The following is a 16,336-nucleotide window of genomic DNA, read 5'->3' as shown; positions in this document are numbered from 1 at the left end:
CTACCATTAAGTGTAAATGATAGAATTTCAGCTAACTGGGAAAGACAGGGGATAGTCTCCCTCTTCGACTTTTTAGGTGTAGATAAGAATTGTAGCTTTGTCACCCTGCAAAATCAATTTAACATATCTGCGACAGATTATTTTAAATTTTACCAAATAAGAACAAGTTTATACTCCCGTCTCCCCTGCATAAGTTGGGATAGAATACCTCTAATTGTAGATATTCTTAGACCATCTAGCAGAATTAGCACATTTTATTCTACCCTCCTTGAAAAGTCGCCCGATGATATGGAACACACAGAAGTATCCTGGGCAACAAGACTGGATAATCCAGATATAGATATTGATAAGGTTCTGGCTCTTGCATCACAATTACTACTTTCCACCAACTTAAAAGCGCAGCTGTATAAAACATTATACAACCTTTACTATACCCCCGCCAAACTTTATGTATGGGGAAAAAGAATCAATGACCTCTGTGCTAGATGTAATCATGGCCCAGCAACGCTGTTACATATGTTTTATGATTGCACCAAATTAACATTATTAAAGAAAATGATATGGGAATTTTGAGAAGAGGTTTTTGGGAGGGAATTGCCCACATCTTCTGCTATTTGTATGCTCGGGTATGATGGCACGTTAAATTTGAACCATAGAGAGGAAGCTATTCTCTTTATCGGAGCCGCGGTATACCGAATTATACTTGCGGCACGATGGAAGGAGGATAATTCTCCTAGTTTCCAAATGTGGCTAGCCCAATTCTTGGGTGTTTATAATCAAGAGATAGCAATTTATGCCACAAGGGGGGTAAAGTCTAAGAAGCGAGGGGAAAAAAATCTGGGCTCCTATCAAGGCTTGGAGCGCCTCGGCAACTTTAAATTGAAAGTTTTAAAGTAGGAATGCTCTGTCATATGTATAAGTCTTTTTTTTCGTTCTTGTTTCTGTGAGGATACCCCTCATCTATGTGTTTTTTGGCTTTTTATTTAAGTGTATTAATTTTGTGGAGAACAGTATATATTCAATTGTAACGAAGTTGTCTAATACAAAAAATAAAAAAATAAAAATAAATAGAATTTTAAGACAGATTTCAGTACAATTCCAAATAGCAACATGTTTCAGTAAGGATAAACTATATTGGAATCTTCATAGTAAATACATTTTTTTAAAACTACTGATTTGGCATTTTCATTCATGGTGTACCAATATTTATAGGTTTTTCAGGTTGGTGTTTGGTAGCTGTCTATCAGGAAATGTTTCAAATCTTTCTTGAAGTTTGAAAATAAATCCATTCAGCAGAACTCAAACGGAATGAGTTTTAGGTCTTACTGAAGAAATGAAGAAGGGTTAAGGCATATGGTCTGCTGGTACACCAACTGAGCAGAGATAATACCCCCCACCAACTTTGAAGTGGAACCTCCACCCTACTTAGAGATCCTCACCTGCATGGCAGACATCTTTGTGGTGTGATGGGACCAACAGTAGTGGCAGCTTCCCTAAGAGCACTGCAGGTTTGCCCAGTGGATGCTATGTCTAAAGCACAGACGTTTTTGTTTAGAGGAAACAAACTTACAATGGCCCAACATGTAGAGAGTTTCCTCACTGCACATATGTACATCAGGCTATTCTACATTTTCCGTCCCTATGTTTGCTATGCTTCACATTGCAAAAAATAGGTAGGGCTGGGTAAAATGGGAAAATCAGTGACGGCATCCAACCTCAAAGGGATGGACATCCCGTTGGATCAAGAGTTACCATTGGTGGAGCCATTTCAGACTTTTCCAATGGTAACCCAGCTTTTTATACACCTGTAAATACGTTCAAGGAACTGCGGGTTCAGTATGATAAACTGGCAGTGTCACAGAGATTTGATGAACCCTCAAGCTGTGTGGTGAAGTCTTTTAAAGAACTGTTTGAACTAGTACATTTTCAATGGATTTCTGGACTCAATGGGAAGCCACAAATTGGTAATCAAGATGGGTAAACTAAGCAATCAATCAATTACATTTATACATTGCACAGCTGCTTCTGAAGAAGCGCCTCAGTGCATGCATAGAAGCTGAACTGTAAAAAACAGAAAGGACAAATTGATACTAAACCTCATCAAACAGGAAAGTATTTAACTTCTTTTTAAAGATAGGTTCAGAAGAAGCCAGCCCTAAACTGACGGTGAGTGAGTTTCAAAGTATGGCTGTAAGAATTACAAAAGATCTCCCACCTTTTCTGGTTTTAAAAATGTTTGGAACTTAAAAAAAACTAAAATGATTTGATATTAAAGACCTTTGTTGCTGGTAAGGCTGAAGTATTTTCCTTAGGTAAGGGGAACATGACAAGCTAAGGCTCTAAATGCAAATGTAAGTGTCTTAAATGTAATACGTTTGGCTGCTGGTGACCAATAAAGGCACTTCAAGTGATGCATCATTGATTGGCAATGAGGAATTTTCAAAATCAAACTTGGTGCAGCATTCTGCATAGTTCGAAGCCTCTCAGTCAGATAGGCAGGATGGTCCGGATATAGATTATTAGCATAGTCCAGTCTGGACGTTACAATCATGTGAATATTGGATTTACCTGTGTTCTCCGGCGCCACTTGTAGTATTTTTTAAGTGATTTAAGCTTTGTGAAACACACAGCAGAAATGTGTTGAATTTGAGTTTGAAAAGAGAGGTTGGAATATTATTCCCGCATTTTTGGCTGTGGGAGCTGGGAATGGAAGAGGATTAAGTTCATCTGGCCACCATTTATTTGTGTCAGGAACTCACTTCGCCCCAAAAAAAGAGAATTTCAGTTTTATCAGAGTTCATTTCAAGAAAATTGACATTCATCCACCCTGCTAATTCCTTGCAGGCATTGCTTAATGGTTAAAAAGGCATCGTTGTTATGTTCCTGATAAGACAGGAGAAGCTGGGTGTCACCTGCATCCAAAATTTTCTTAATGCACCAAGATTCAATCAGCTTGGCCATGATTTCTAGATATAGATTAAGCAGGGTAGGGCTCTGAGCTGAGTCCTGCAGAACTCTGTACTCATGTGGTTTTGGAGTAGATATAAATAGGCAGCCGCGGCCCGTGGAGGGAGTTCCGTGGGGCAGGCGGGGCAGGGGAGGGGCAACGTGAGGGGTGGTAAACACCGGAATATGGATGATTGCAGGTAAGTAAACAATTAAATTAATAAAACGAATTTCATAGCACGCCGATGCAGGACGCACAACGAAATTCTTTTTTAAATTGAATTGTTTACTTACCTGCAATCATCCATATTCCGGTGTTTACCACCCCCACCCTGCCCCTCCACCGCCCCGCCTGCCTGCCCCACGGAACTCCCTCCACGGGCCGCGGCTGTAAATAGGGAAAGATACACCACCTGTGGTCTGCCAATGAGAAAGGAGTTTAGCCACTCAAACACCTTGCCTTGAATACCACCCATTCTGATCCTATCGAAAAGGACCAAATGCGAAACAATATCAAAGGAGGCTGATAGATCGAACAGGACTACCATGGCAGACCATCCCTAAGCAAAGTTTTGTTAATTAATTCAGAAACTTCCAAAAAAGCGGATTCAGTGCTGAACCGAGGCGGAGGCTAGATTGAGGATCATGAGGCACGCTAGTAGATTACAAAAATTAAGTTAATTGCCTGTTGACCAATTTCTCCAAACTTTTTGCGGCAGTAAGTAAAAGTGGGATTGCCCAAAAGTACTAAATATTTCCGGATCGGCCTTTGGCTTCTTTAATAGAGGAAGCAGAAAAGCCTGTTTCCAAGAGGTGAGAAAGAGAGACAATTATAGGGAATTATTACAAATTTGTTCAGCACAGGATTAATAGTTGAAGAGGTCAGGTTTAAAATGAAAGGTGGACATAGATCACCAGAGCATCATATTTACATTTAACAAGTTCCTTAGCAGAATCGTCTTCTAAGATAGGGTCAAACCTCAATAGATTAGAACCTGAGATTAGTACTTGCTATGAGCAACCATTTAAAGGGGTCACTACTAGAAACGTCAAGTAAATGTTCTGAATTTTCTCATGGAAAAATTGAGACAAGCCATTACATATTTCTACTGAGGGAACGATTTTATCTTTTGTAGCTTCAGGGAATAAGAAAGAGTGAACAATTTTAAACATCTCTCAGGAGGAGTTAGAGGCTGTTGAAATTTGGAAGGAGAACTATTCTCTCTGGGATTTACAAATGGATTTGCTAAATTCTTTTAGCGCAAGTTTGTATTCAGTTTTTACCTCAGTACTGTAGGATTTTCTACACTTTCCCTCCAGAATTTGTCAGCAGCCCTTTTCCTGCTTTAAGGCAGGGGGCAGTCAGCTGAGATCTTCTGGTTACATAATTCTTCAATAGAGCTATGAGAACTAGAGCATCAGCAACCCATTTGTTAAAATTCCACACATCAATATCAAGAGAGCCTGTTAAAGATGGAACAGAAGATTGAAAAGTCTGAAATGTTATGCCATGCTCTAGATAAGATTAATGATTTTCCTAAGTCTTTCTGCCTCAATCTACGGTTAAAAAAGAAAGGCACCAGAAAGAGATCAGACCAGGTAAATATAACTGCACGAGAAACTCGCAGATCAGGGAATTTCTAGAAAATGAAATCGAGAATTTTTGCCGCCTTATGAGTTGGGGCCGTAACCAGCTGAGGCATTTGGGATCATCCATGTATAGACTAAAATTTCCTAAAATAGTAAAATTGCCATACTGAAGGGCTAAATGAGCAATTATATCAAGGAGCTGAAGAAGATGATGATTCTAACAGTCTGGAAGTCTATATATCAATAACCATGAGAAGGAAGATGAAGGAGGCAGCTTAATAGTAAATATTAGACTTCAATATTTCCCACTTTCATCAATTTGGTGGAGAAAATCTTACCTGGTAAACTATAGCAATACAATTGCCCGTTTTGGCATTATGATTTACAAAGTGAATCAGAAAGCTGGAAGGGTCAGAGTGCAATATCGAGTGTGGAAGTTTCCTTCAACTATGTTTCATTAAGCAACTTAAAATCCTAGGTATCTTCTAAGAGTAAATTATAGACGTCTAAAGCATATTTAGAAGGGGATCTAGAATTAATAAGGCATGCCTTAAATGAGGTTGGTTCTTGGGGGTGGTCAGACAAGGAGGTAAGGAAAACAGTTAGGGGAGTGTTTCCACAAACAGGAGGCCGTAGTTCGGCATAGTCAGGGCAACTACTAGAAAGGCAGCAGCGTCTAGGAGTTCTTTGAGCGGGTTAGTTCTGATTTTTAGTGGCAGGTTGGAATTATATGTGTATAGCATGTACAAAGTATTAGAAGGTGGATATAGTAAAGGGGTTTCAATTCCTAAAATTAATTAGCAATATCAGTTTAAGACTGCTTCTAAATTTCTTTATAGGTCATGTAATAAAACGGAAGAGTAGAGGCTTTGAAATGCCACATGAAGATAGGTTTTCACAGAAAGAATAAAGAATTCAGACCAAACGAGGAAAAGTGTCAATTAGACTAATAAGTGTCTGCGTCAGAAACCGAGATCTGAGTAAATCAGGGTAAAGGGATAATGGGGAAAAATATCACTCTACCAAAATATTGCTGCAAAATATTGTTTTTCACAATATTATGAAAAAAAGGTTTCATTTACTACTCAACACCACATCTATGGATCTTGGCAATATATACATATTGTCAAGGTCTAGAAATGTGGATTTAAAAAAAGAAAATCCATATTTACCTATATATATTTACCTTCATAATATTGTGGTAGTTCATGCTTTGGGTGCAATATTTTGACTGGACGATCCTGCAAACTTAATATTCGGGTGAGATTACCTAAAAGGGTGTACAAGTGGTTAGAAGTAATGGATCCACACAAGGTCCTTGGATTGTGATCTATACAGCTTCATGGGGAAACACTGACAGGAAGCATAGGAAAATGCATATATCAGACCCTCGGGGCATGATGACATAGTAGCCAAGCACAGGTAAATTGAGGTGAAAAGGATCTGTAAGGGGCAGACCATCTGGACGGAGGACCGCTCCTATTGGACAAGTCTGCCCAGGAACAAGAAACAACTCCCAACATTATTACAAGATACAAACTATCCCCTTTGCTCCAGGATTGGAAGAAAAGAGAATGAGAGCACTGCTGCAAGGCAGAATCCAGTAATATAAAAGTAATGTGGATTGATTTACAGAGCCTGCCTTGTGAAGAAGTTTTTAAATGGGTGAAGGTTTATTGGTGTAAATAAGTCATGCTAACAAATAAAGTACACTCTACACTGATATATTGAGAGTGGTCATTGTTCAACAAAAGGATGACATGTAGAATGTAACTGGGATTGTCTTTATCTGATTTCAATCAAAATATATTTGAGAAAGAAGTGGAGGCACTTTAGAATAATCAAACGAAAGGAAAAAAGGTGCATTGAGTCACCACATTGCTAAATGTTAGTGATGTAGTGGCACCCGAAAAGTGGACACTTGATGCACTGAAACCTTTCCGCCATGTGCACTTCTGTAAGAATTCAGATTGCTGATCTCAACCATGGTAGGAAAGTAGCACCCCCTCGCCTATTCAATGGCTGCACCACTAGCACCTACAACAGGGTACAGGGAAAAAGGGGAGTATACCTATAGGCACACAGTGGGGCAAATTACCAAGCAATAGCGATAATTATCGCTATTGCTTGGTTAGAGACAAAATCTTACCGCTGAGCTGCGGCGATTTTTATCGCAGATAAACCTTGGTATTACCAAGGTTTATCGCAAATGCGATAAAAAAAGGCCGCAATGCATGAATATCGCTGAAAAGTCAGCGATATTCATGCATTACCGAGCTAATGCTCTTAGCCATGTTATCCACCTCCCATTGGATAACATGGCTAAGAACTGCTCAGGGCAGGTGTTAGCTTTTGGAGATATTCGCGCTTAGCGCGAATATCTCCAAAAGTTGGTAATAGGAGATAGCGATGTTAGCGATTGTTTCCAGTCGCTAACATCTTGGCACGCCCACTTTGCATGTCATTAGTGATAAATATAACTGACATGCAAAGTGGGGCCCAAGATGGTTGCTATCTCCTACTAGCTGTCGCTAACTGGTGTTAGCGACAGCTAGGTAATAGGGAGATAATTTTATCTCTGCTTTCTTGGCTTTTAAAGCCAAAAAAGCGGAGATTAACCCCCTTGATAATATGCCCCAGTATTCCTGTGTTGGGAGCAGGGGATCACTTTGTCATAAAATGATTACTTCAGACATATCCTCTACGAAATATCTGTAGAGACGACAGTCCGTAAGTCAAAACATGCTTCTGAGTATAAATGACAATGTCTAAACATAAGGGAAGTTTAAAATGCATATCCAGCCACTTAAGTTATGTTTTTACCTTACAAAAATCCTGGGGTTGCTGCAATTATGGCTGCTCTTGGGTTAGATTATTTACACAAAAAGGATTACGGCTCTGTATAAAAAAGGATATCCATAAAATAGGTGTCTTAAGTGTGTCAGGTGTTATCAGTGTGACAAATGCCTTCATCAAAGTGTGTGAAATGGCATAAGGCTAACAATTTAGCAATTAATTTTGGGAAAACATGTTAACATTTTTATACAAATTATTAATTCCAGTCAATTATATGCATCATCAATACTTATTAAAGTAGTCATCTAAATTTCTCCAGGATTACTGCAAAATGGACACACTGTTTTACATGGGGTCAATTTACCAAAATACCAGGAGCAGCAGAAATGAAATCCTGCACTCTTTGACCTTAATGACATCACAGGAAGTGATGTCACGTGACCTTAACCCTCATGACATCCCAGTAATTGCACTCGCTCTTACTCTAACTCATCTGTAGTCTCTTGCTCACTCTTACTCTGACTAACCTATACTTTCTCACTCCCCTGCACTCACACAAACACACAGATGCATACTGTTGGAAATGGCCCTTTTTGCAGGGTTATCCCCAAACTTTTTGCTTCTTCCTCCTTTATTTTTCCTGACCTGTGGTTATTGGCTATAGGACTTTGGGCACTTTACCACTTCTGATCAGTGCTAAAGTGCATATGCTCTCTGTATAAATTGTTATTAGGATTGGTTATCCATGATTGGCAGATTTGTTGTATCAGTAGGTCCCTAGTAAAGTGCACTGAGTGTGCCAGGGCTGTTGATTCAAATGCTACTAGTGGGCCTGCAGCACTGATTGTGCCACCCACATGAGTAGCCCTAAAATGATGTCTCAGGCCTGTCACCGCAGTGCCTGTGTGCAGTTGCTAACTGCCATGCTGACCTGACCAGTGTCCACACTGGCCAGGCCTAACCCTTCCCTTTCTGTACATATTGGACACCCCATTGAAAAGTAGAGCATGTATGTTTGTGGGTGACATGCTCTGATAGTGAAATGCACCCAATTTTGTTTTTCACTATTGAAAGGCTATCTTGCCCCTAGGCTATAATGGGGAATGCTGTGTATAATGTTTACCTGCATATCTTCCCATAGGAGCAAGATAGAAAATTGATGTCTGGTATCCCTGAACTCAGAATTTAATAACCCATCTTTTAGTAAGGGTGGTTTTTATAGCCTGTGTTTGAAAACATCACTTTTAGAAAGTAGCTGTTTTCTCCCTCTGCATCTTGAGTGGTGGGAGGGGATAGCACTTGGGCCTGAATATGGCTGTGCCTGCCTTTCACAATGCTGGCTACACCTCCTGTTGGGTGGCTGACGAACCTGCCCTTCTCTCTCAAAGGAAAGAAGGAGTCATGTAAACAGAGTGCTCCAGGACTGACCAGAACTGGTTTGGACTAGGCAAAGGCCTCTCTGCCTTCAGAGAACAAAGAAAATATTGGAATAAAAAGGGATACCCAGACCCCAGAACTTTAGATCATCCTGGAATCAAGAAGGAACCTCTTCCAAGGAGAAAAGCTGGAAGACTGAAGAGGAAGGACTGTCCTGCTGTGTGTTTGTGGGCTGACCTGCAGTTGCTATTCTGTCAAGGAGAGGGTTATGACTTTGCTGTTGCTGTGTCCCCTTGCTGGAAGAGTTCTCCAAGGGCCTAAGAAGAGCTGGCCTCCTGTTAAGAAGTCCCAGGCACAAAAGGAATTCACCCCCAGCTTCCCCCCTGAACTCTGCTGTGTGAGTTCTGACCTGTCTAGAGTACTTGGTCCATTTGTGGGTCCTCTGGAGGTTGTTTCCTGTTGTTTGGGGAGCTGAACAAAAAGAAAAGAAGAAGATACAATTTGCTTGCATCGCTCGCTTGCAGAGCGCATTGTTGACAGTGCGAGAAAATTCCCGTCGCCGCGAAAATCGTCACAGAACCGATGCATCGTTCACTTGCGGAGCGCATCGCCCCGGGGTGGGAAGATTCCTGTTGCTGCGAATATCGTCGCAGGGTTAGTCGTCGCTGTGAGAACCATCGCACCACTTGCTTGCATACCATATCCCGTCGCTGCGAACATCGTTGCAGAGTCCAACGCCATTGCATCGAGGTGCCACGATAGAAGAGGATCCATGCTGCGCAACGCTGCTGCACCGAAGATCGTCGCTGTCCCAAAGATCGTCGCATCGTGCCTGTGCGACAAGCTTTCTACCGGAGAACCTGCACCCCGGAATCCATACAAGGTATCGCATCGCTCCCCATACAGACCGGATTCATCGCAAAACGCCTTCTACGTGCAGCGGGGTTGTCACATCGCCGTCTCAGGTGTGATGCATTGCTTGTTTTTTGATGCTACAGTTGCCGCTAGGAACTTGTGTCGCATATACAGGTACTTTGGGCTAAAACTGACGCAACTGTGGATTATTTTGACGCAAACCCTAGAACTCTTTTAAAATGATATTCTTGAACTGTGTATGTTGTATTTTTGTCAGTTTGCTCTTGCGTAGTTTAGATAAAAATGCTTTATTTTTCTAAACTGGTGTGGAGTCCATTTGTGGTGTTTTCACCGTGGTACTGTGAGTGTTGGTACAAATACTTTACAAATTGCCTTTGATAAGCCTGTCTGCTCGTGCCAAGCTACCAAGGAGGTGAGCGGGGGTTATCTAAAGAGTGTATCCCCCTTACCCTGACTAGAAGCAAGGGTCCCTATTTGGATATTGGTACCTACCTCTGCCAACTAGAGACCCCCAGATCTAACACATACACTATCCCAGATACTAACATACATGCTCACACATACGTTCTCTCACCCAAACTCTTTCTTACACAGATGCACACACTTAAAATACATTGAAAAGCATTTTTACTTACCTAAGACTCCAGGGAAGGTCCCAATCTACATACAAAATAAATGAGCAGAAAAGGAGGTTGGAGTCTTATGCTGGTAATGTGAGCTACTCGTGTGTTCTTGGCACTGATTTTGCCACCTCTATGCCAGTGGTCGTAAGGGACAATCCAGGGGTCGAGCTGCGGCCCTTGGCGACCCCTAAATGACATCCATGCTGTTTTACCAATACTGTATTGAATATAGTTTAAGATGATTGACTAGTTCTGTGTACTATCGTTCACCCATTTGTTATGAGTTTGGAGTAATATACTGCCTCTTCATGATGATGGTATAATACAACTGGTAACACACTCCTGATAAAGAAGGAGCTGTGGCCTAATGGCCAGAGCTGCCACTTTGGAACTGGAGAACAAGGTTCAAGTCCAGCATTGCTCGAACTAATCCCCTCTAGTCTTAAAAAATAACATAACCTTGTGTAACGTAATTTGATGCTCATGTAAAGTGCTCCAATGGCCGTGGGCAAGTTGGCACTATATAAAAGTACAAAAAAAAATATATATATATATATATATATATATATATATATATATATATATATATATATATATATATATATATATATATATATATATTCACTGAAAAAACCATAGGTTATAGACCATATATAGTTAGGAATTAGCATTTAAAAAACCTTATTTTACTCACACAAAACCATTGAAATTCCATATATAGTTAGTTGCAGTAACTATATATCGCGCACCCGCAATCCACTGCTGATCATGTCACATATTACATCATTCATGACATGGTCAGTGACATCACTGATGACATCATCTAGTGTCTGTGTGTTTTTGTAAAGTTTAAATATGTTTTACATATTGAAGAATGAGTGGATGTATGGAAGACTGAGTGTGTGTGTGGCTGGCTGGGAGGTGTGTGACTGTGCATATCAATGTGTACTTGTATCAGTGATTGTATAAGAGAGTAAGTATGTGTTAGTTTATGTGTGAAAAGTATGGTGTTCTGTGTTTAACTGTATAGATGAGGAAATCGAAGTGTGATTGATTCTTCACAGGACTGACTAGGTGTATGAGTGCATATGATAGTGTTGTAATAATGAGTGACTGTATTTATGAGTGATTGTATGGGTGAATGAGTGAATGTGTGTGTAGACGTAGGAATCAGTGAGTGCGTATGTAGTAACTGGTATTGGTGTGTCATGATGTCATCACTGATGTCATTTGAGATGTCATCAGTGATGTCATCAGTGATGTCATTTGAGATGTCATCAGTGATGTCATCAGTGATGTCACTGACCATGTCATGAATGATGTAATATGTGACATGATCAGCAGTGGATTGCGGGTGCGCGATATATAGTTACTGCAACTAACTATATATGGAATTTCAATGGTTTTGTGTGAGTAAAATAAGGTTTTTTAAATGCTAATTCCTAACTATATATGGTCTATAACCTATGGTTTTTTCAGTGAATTTTCAAGGTTTTGTAAATGCTAATTCCTAACTATATATGGTCTATAACCTATGGTTTTTTCAGTGAATTTCATAGGTTTTTTAATAGCAAATCTTTATAAAAATAATACATTTTAAATCTAATTTTATATTTTATAATTTTTTTATTTTTTTTTAATATTATTTTTAGTGCGCTCCCGGGGCGCGGACAGGTGAACGCACGGGTAAGCGCAATCTGGCGGCGCGCCCCGAGGCGCGTACTAATGCGCGTCCCGGAAGCGCTATTGTCGAGAACGAAAACAACATCGTGACGTATCGCGTAGCCGCCACGCCTTGCGTCATAAGACACGTATCGCGTAGCCGCGAGATGCGTCTTATGACGCACCGCGTAAGCGCACCCGGAAGCGCATACGATCGCGCAACGTAAGCGCCCCGATGCGCTTACGATACACGCCCGGGACGCGCCCCGGGCGCGTAGCGTAAGCGCGTCAAACCATGTGACTTTAAAATAACACTTTTCATTGGTTCAGAACTTTTTTTTTTCCAAATTGTGTGAAACCCACCCATTTCTCTCACTATTGCTTTGTACTTGGAGAGAGCAAGAGCTGTTGTGTCTACTCTATCTCCTACTTTTCTGATCTCCAGCAATGGCTGCAAGAGAGTCATCCAGCAGTGATTCAGAGGGATTTTTGGATGAGGACCCTCCTCAGCAAAAGAAAAAAACCCATTTCATTTGGAAATTTTACGACATCCCAGAAGGACAGAAAAAAGTGAACGCTCCCAAAGTAACATGCAAAATATGTGGGAGTAGTTTATCCAGAGGCAATCCTCTGAAAAAATATAGTTTTGGCAATGCCAATTTGATCCGGCATGTCAAAAGAAGACACCCTAACAACTTTGCCAGGGAGAGTGTCAGAGAGCTGGCACGGAATGTACCAACAGATGGCGGCAGCACCTCCACTGGTGGAGCAACACCTTCGGGACCACCCCGTGGAAGAATGATCCCTAACATTCAGCCGGTGTTTGCGGGCATCAAATTTTTGTGCGCAGAGTGTGACGAACTGCTCTGCTATGGGGAGCAGAGTGTTGAACTGATTGCCCTAAAGAAACAGCAACACCGCTGCTCTTCCAGTCCCTAAATTTTCAATTTTTTTTGCTCCTGTTGAGCAGTTTTGGAATCCTTGTTTTTGTTTTTCCCTTGAAAAAAATACAAAAAAAATATAAAATTGTTTTAAAAAGTCTAAAAAAATATAAAACAAAAAAAACAAAAAAAAAATATATATAAAACAACAAAATGAAAAAAAAAGTTCTTTTCAGAACTACCTCCAATTTTTAAAAAGAAGCTTTATTTTTTTTAAAGTCTGTCATTTTTAATCTCCATGGTACGCTCCCCCGTACGCTCCCCGGTGCGCGTACCGGGCGCTCACCCCCGCGAAAATCGAATTTTTTTTTATTTTTTTTTTCACCCGCGGGAGCCTTTTATGGCCCCCACATGTAACCTAGGGGGTCAGGGGGTGTGTACCCTGCCCCCTCTTGCTCATTTCCCCCTTTGATTTTTGCCACCTCTTGTGTCTCAATCCTACCGAGACACAAGATGGCGGCCGCTGCGGACTGTTTCGAATGTTTATAGACACCCGAGAACCAATCAGCTTGCCGTGCGCAGATCGCGTGGCGCGCCTGGAGCGCTCCCCTGTACGCGTACGTGGGAGCGCTCCAGGCGCGGCTCTAGATATATATCTTTTTTTGAACGTTAATTTCTCAAAATCCACTGGAGCACATATATTGAGACCTACAAAAGGCACATCGGGCTACCAGTCCCTACAAATTTGCCAAGTTTCGTGCAAATCCATTCAGCCGTTCGGGCTAAAAATGAGGCTAACCGCCCTATGGAAAACTCAATGTTAAAAACACGTTTTGGGACCCCCCTTTTTTCTCGGCCCCCCCTGGACCAACTCCCCCCAAATTTCCAGTGGCTGCTCAGAAACAAAATGTTCCATTTTGCTGAAAATTTCAGCCAATTCCGTCCACAAACGCCAAAGTTATTAGACATAGAATTTTCAAAAATCCCATAGGGAAAAAATCCTAACTATATATACCTACTGGCGACCGCCAGTAGGTAATATATATATATATATATATAAAGTGGTATTAAGATAAGGCGCCTGGCACAGGCATTCCTCTTCAGAAAAGTAGATCAGTATTTTAGGCAGATCCTGTTTTGATGAAAATCTTGAGGTTTTAATGCAATTTTTTTTATTTCAGATACAGTGGAGGGAGTGATAAGAATAATTACTTTAAGTGTGTTTTCCTGTTTTCTATAGGTTGAATTCGTTTTTGGAGCATACAATCTAGTGCATTTCGAAATACTGGAAAACACATTGCCTATCAACAGATGACCAAAGTAGCTATTTGGCATTATCTACAAACACATTGGGTCATATTTATTAACTTTTCACCAAAGTTCCTGCGCTGGTACAAAGGGAGAGAGCAGAACCGAACCATATCTATCAAGATATGGTTCTGTTTATCTCTGTTCCTGCGCACCTTAGGGTGCATGCACCAGCGCACACGCCCTTGCACCATAGTGAAAAGGCGTGTGTTTGCAAGGGTGGGAGTTCCATTAAGCATCGGTTTTGTTCTAGAAGGTGAACTGTACAGTGCAGCACACATGCAAAGTTGGAAACATGTGGAGCATTTTAAAACCTACTGCACAGTTACACCTGCATCAGAGAGGTGGAAGTGTTTGTGTAAACCCAGTCTACCGAGGTCAGCAGACAGGGGCTAGTGTCAAAACCCATAGGTGGTTGCATGGAAACGCCTATCTGTAGCACAATCCATACTGATGGCGCAGAGTGGCAGTTTACTAAACCCACTGTGCGTGAGTCTATAGGAAATATTACGCACGCCATGCGTTTATATGACATTTTATATAAACAATGACCCATATAAAAGGCCTGATAATGAAGCAAGATGGTGCAAGTAAATGGGCTGGAAAAGCCTCAAGGTACACTTTTGTTTTAACACGCTCCAGAAGGGCTCCGGAGAGTGTCAGTCTGCGACACGCTGCGTCTGTCGTGCTGTGCCCTCTCCTCCACCCATCCCCCCCTCCACCCCCACCCCCACACCCTACACACAGCCTCCCACCCCCAATGAGGTAAAAGATGTTTGAGGCAGCTTTGGGCTCAGTAACTCAGCAGAGATCAACAGGCGTCCGGAGCAGTACTGTCTGAGCTGAGGTCTGTGAGGGCATTTAGTGGGCATATTCTCTGCAGCCACGATTGAAGCTCCGAAAACAACGCAAGTGTTGATTCCCACCCAGGAATGTACCTCCGATGCTGGTTCAAGTAGCAGGTGAAAGGTCGCAGGCCAATTTCCACATTCCAGTATTCCTGCCAGATCTTAACGTTTTTGGAGTTTTTCTGGTTTTCTCTCTCGCAGGGCGGAATGTACGAGCACTGGGAAAAGAAATAGAAAAAAGACTGGTCAGTAAGAAACAAAGCATGATGTGCCCTGAATGCAAGCACCATATTCCAGCACTGTCTCTGGAAACATCAACATCTCTAAAGATTTAGCGCCATAGGAACAGCTGAATGCACGCATATCCGTTATGCAAAAGAGTGGGGGATGTGTGTCAAGTCTGCAGCTAGCCCCTGCTGTGCACAGGGAGGTTAGACAGGTAGGGCAGAGGGCCTGGCAAAAGGCTAGGTCTTGTACCCAGTCCAGGTTGCACATGGCTAAAGGCCATGCACGACTGGGGTTTGGTATGCAGGAGGCTGACAGTAGGGTCTAACAGTAGGCCAGGCCCTGAGCTAACCCTTGCTGCCCATGGCCAATTACAGCAAGAGATGGGCGAATGGGAGGTTTGACCTATGGCCCGGCTCAAGGCAGTGAACTATCAGAGCTGGGTGCATGGGAGGCTGAGTGTACACCCTGGTCACAGATTGCACCTGAGACCAAACCCCTCTGGGTAGAGGCAAACCTGTCCAATGCAGGGTTGCGCTCACGGGGATTGAGTGTAGGACCTGGCCAAGGGGTAGGCCCAGAGTCCAACGCCTGCAGCACATGGTGTCAAACGGTGCACAGCACGGTTTGAACAAAACAAAAGAGTTGGAAATATATCATCATAAAATCTTAATCAGTTCCGAATAGTAGGTTATGGTTTCTTCTGGTCATAAGATAATAGTGTATTTTGTGACAAAAAAGAAATATAAAAACAATTCCGATAAGTTAACATTTTGGTTGCAAACTCCCCCCCCCCCCCCCCCCCCCCCCCAAAAAAGAATTATTACTAGCAGGGCAAACCAGAACTTGTCCCTTTAGTCATGCAAACCAAAACTCTCACCACAAATACATTACTGATTAGGCATACAACGTCATTAAATTATAAACATATCCAAAGAAATACTGTATCCCTAGTGATGCCATCAAGAACAAATAGCAATTTGTCACCAGTGGTGTCACCTATGTCCTTTGCGATGTTATCTGAAACATGATAGGTGAGGTCATGTGCATTGCATTTGTGGTACATGTTATGGATATCAGTTAAGATTTGCTCAGTTAACCATAAATGTCCAGCTTCTTTGTTTGCTTTGTTTAGTAACCATAACCACTTTAGCAGTGCTTTAAGCGTGTGTTTGTGTGTGTATTGTATATATGGAGATGGATA

General features: G+C 41.7%; 1 protein-coding gene across 1 annotated transcript in view; it reads right to left on the bottom strand.

Annotated features, from left to right (window-relative positions):
• The window catches only part of KCNMB4 (potassium calcium-activated channel subfamily M regulatory beta subunit 4), a 174,270-nt gene that overhangs the window by 10,558 nt on the left and 147,376 nt on the right, over nt 1-16,336 (bottom strand). Inside the window, exon 2 of the mRNA XM_078654071.1 lies at nt 14,998-15,125. Within this exon, the coding sequence (XP_078510197.1) occupies nt 14,998-15,125 (128 nt within the window). The remainder of the gene's footprint in view (nt 1-14,997; nt 15,126-16,336) is intronic.

The sequence above is a fragment of the Lissotriton helveticus genome, chromosome 1_1 (genome assembly GCF_964261635.1).
Source record: "Lissotriton helveticus chromosome 1_1, aLisHel1.1, whole genome shotgun sequence".
NCBI classification, from domain to species: domain Eukaryota; kingdom Metazoa; phylum Chordata; class Amphibia; order Caudata; family Salamandridae; genus Lissotriton; species Lissotriton helveticus.
The sequence above is the reverse complement of the archived record's forward strand: the minus strand, read 5'-3'. Positions and strand labels throughout refer to the sequence as shown.